Raw genomic sequence first — 1465 nt, forward strand, 5'->3', positions numbered from 1 at the left:
GGGTTGGAGGTAAAACTCCTCTGGTTCAAGTTTGGAGCTGGATTTTCTAATCGCGCTCTGCCTCCTAGCGACGGGACAGGGTCACTGTCACTGCGCTGTCCCCCCTCTGAAGGAAACACACACACACACGCACACCCCTACACACCACACACTCTGTTTCTGTCTCTATCTCCAAACCAAACACACGCGACTGCCCGTCAACGAACTCTAATGTTAATTAAGCAGCGACGCGTAAAGATGCGCTAAATAACCGCTTGTTTTCTTGCGCGTTGTCCGCAAAGAGAGGCGCACACTTTGCCAACAGCCTCGCAGTTTTCCAAAACACTCGCACCGGCTTTCTATTGAGAAATAAAGCTTTTACGCGCAAATAAAATTAAATCTAAATACATAAATAAGAGGTTTTTTGAGAAATGGACTTTGTGCGTAAAAGTCAAAAGCTGTTGGATTAAATTGTGTTTCTCTCAAACACCAAACATCTGATAATTACGTTTTTGTTAATTTACCTGAAGCTTTAAAGTGAAGTTATTCCGTCAAGTTGTTCATGTTTTAATTTCTTTGTAGATAGCATTTCTAGTACAGACACACAAAACGTGGCTTAAACTTTACGAACATCTTAAGCAGCATTCACTGTTAAAAAAGAGCTAAATATACATCACTAAATCGATCATTTTGATTGGCTCAGATAAAGAGTTTTTCGCTCGATCCAAAAACGTCCACTTTACAGTTTCACCTTCCTTTTATTCCAAAACAGAGCAGGCGAGCTCGCACTGCAGGAAGCGAAATTCTAGAGGGTGATCTGTCCACAGAGCTCCGCGGAGAGGACGCGCTCTGCTCTGACCGGAGCGACCGTCGAGATCCAAAGCGGCTGCGTTTACCAGCACGTCAAAGCTGCACAACTTAAAACTGGTCCATCAAAACTTTTTTTTTATTCTCCCACTCTTCCTTTTCATGTTTCGGGAAGGCAGCTTTTTACGCACGGGAAGGTGTCGGACTTTGTCGCCGCGCCGCAAAGTCCAGTTAGAGTGTCCGGTGTCCAAAACACCCCCCCTTTTTTCTGTCCCCCCTTTGCTCCCAGATGGGTGAACTGAAACAAAAGTGTTTCTAACTCTCTCTTTAGAGGCTTTTACTTACGCGAGAAATCCCGTTTGCTCAGGTGCTGCGGTTTGCCTTGCTTGCGGCGAGACATGGTGGCTGTTCAGCGGCTGCGTTCAGCGCGGATCACATCGGGGAGATACCGGGGTGACAGAGGAGAGGAGGAGGGGAAAAAAGAGAGAAAAGATCTTCATCCAACGCCTTGGACATCTACCAGAGGAGGTGGAGGAGACGGAGTAAAAAAAAAAACCCCAAAATAATAATAAAATAAATTAGAAATAATAGAAAGATAGCGCGGAGGCGAGGATGGATCGCGGGATCGCCGTCATGGCTTTTTTGAGAAAGGAGAGCAGAGAAAAAAGAGAGAGAGAGT

The 1465-nt window shown here is 45.5% G+C and overlaps 1 protein-coding gene across 3 annotated transcripts in view; it reads right to left on the minus strand.

Moving 5' to 3' along the window:
• The window catches only part of bcl11aa (BCL11 transcription factor A a), a 54988-nt gene extending 53529 nt beyond the window's left edge, over positions 1-1459 (minus strand). For all 3 annotated transcript variants that reach the window (XM_017309040.1, XM_008430340.1, XM_008430338.1), the window contains exon 1: positions 1132-1459. In XM_017309040.1, the coding sequence (XP_017164529.1) occupies positions 1132-1186 (55 nt within the window). In that variant the 5' untranslated portion in view covers positions 1187-1459. The remainder of the gene's footprint in view (positions 1-1131) is intronic.
• Between the last annotated feature and the right edge of the window lie 6 nt (positions 1460-1465).

The sequence above is a fragment of the Poecilia reticulata genome, linkage group LG15, assembly GCF_000633615.1.
Source record: "Poecilia reticulata strain Guanapo linkage group LG15, Guppy_female_1.0+MT, whole genome shotgun sequence".
Taxonomy (NCBI): Eukaryota; Metazoa; Chordata; class Actinopteri; order Cyprinodontiformes; family Poeciliidae; genus Poecilia; species Poecilia reticulata.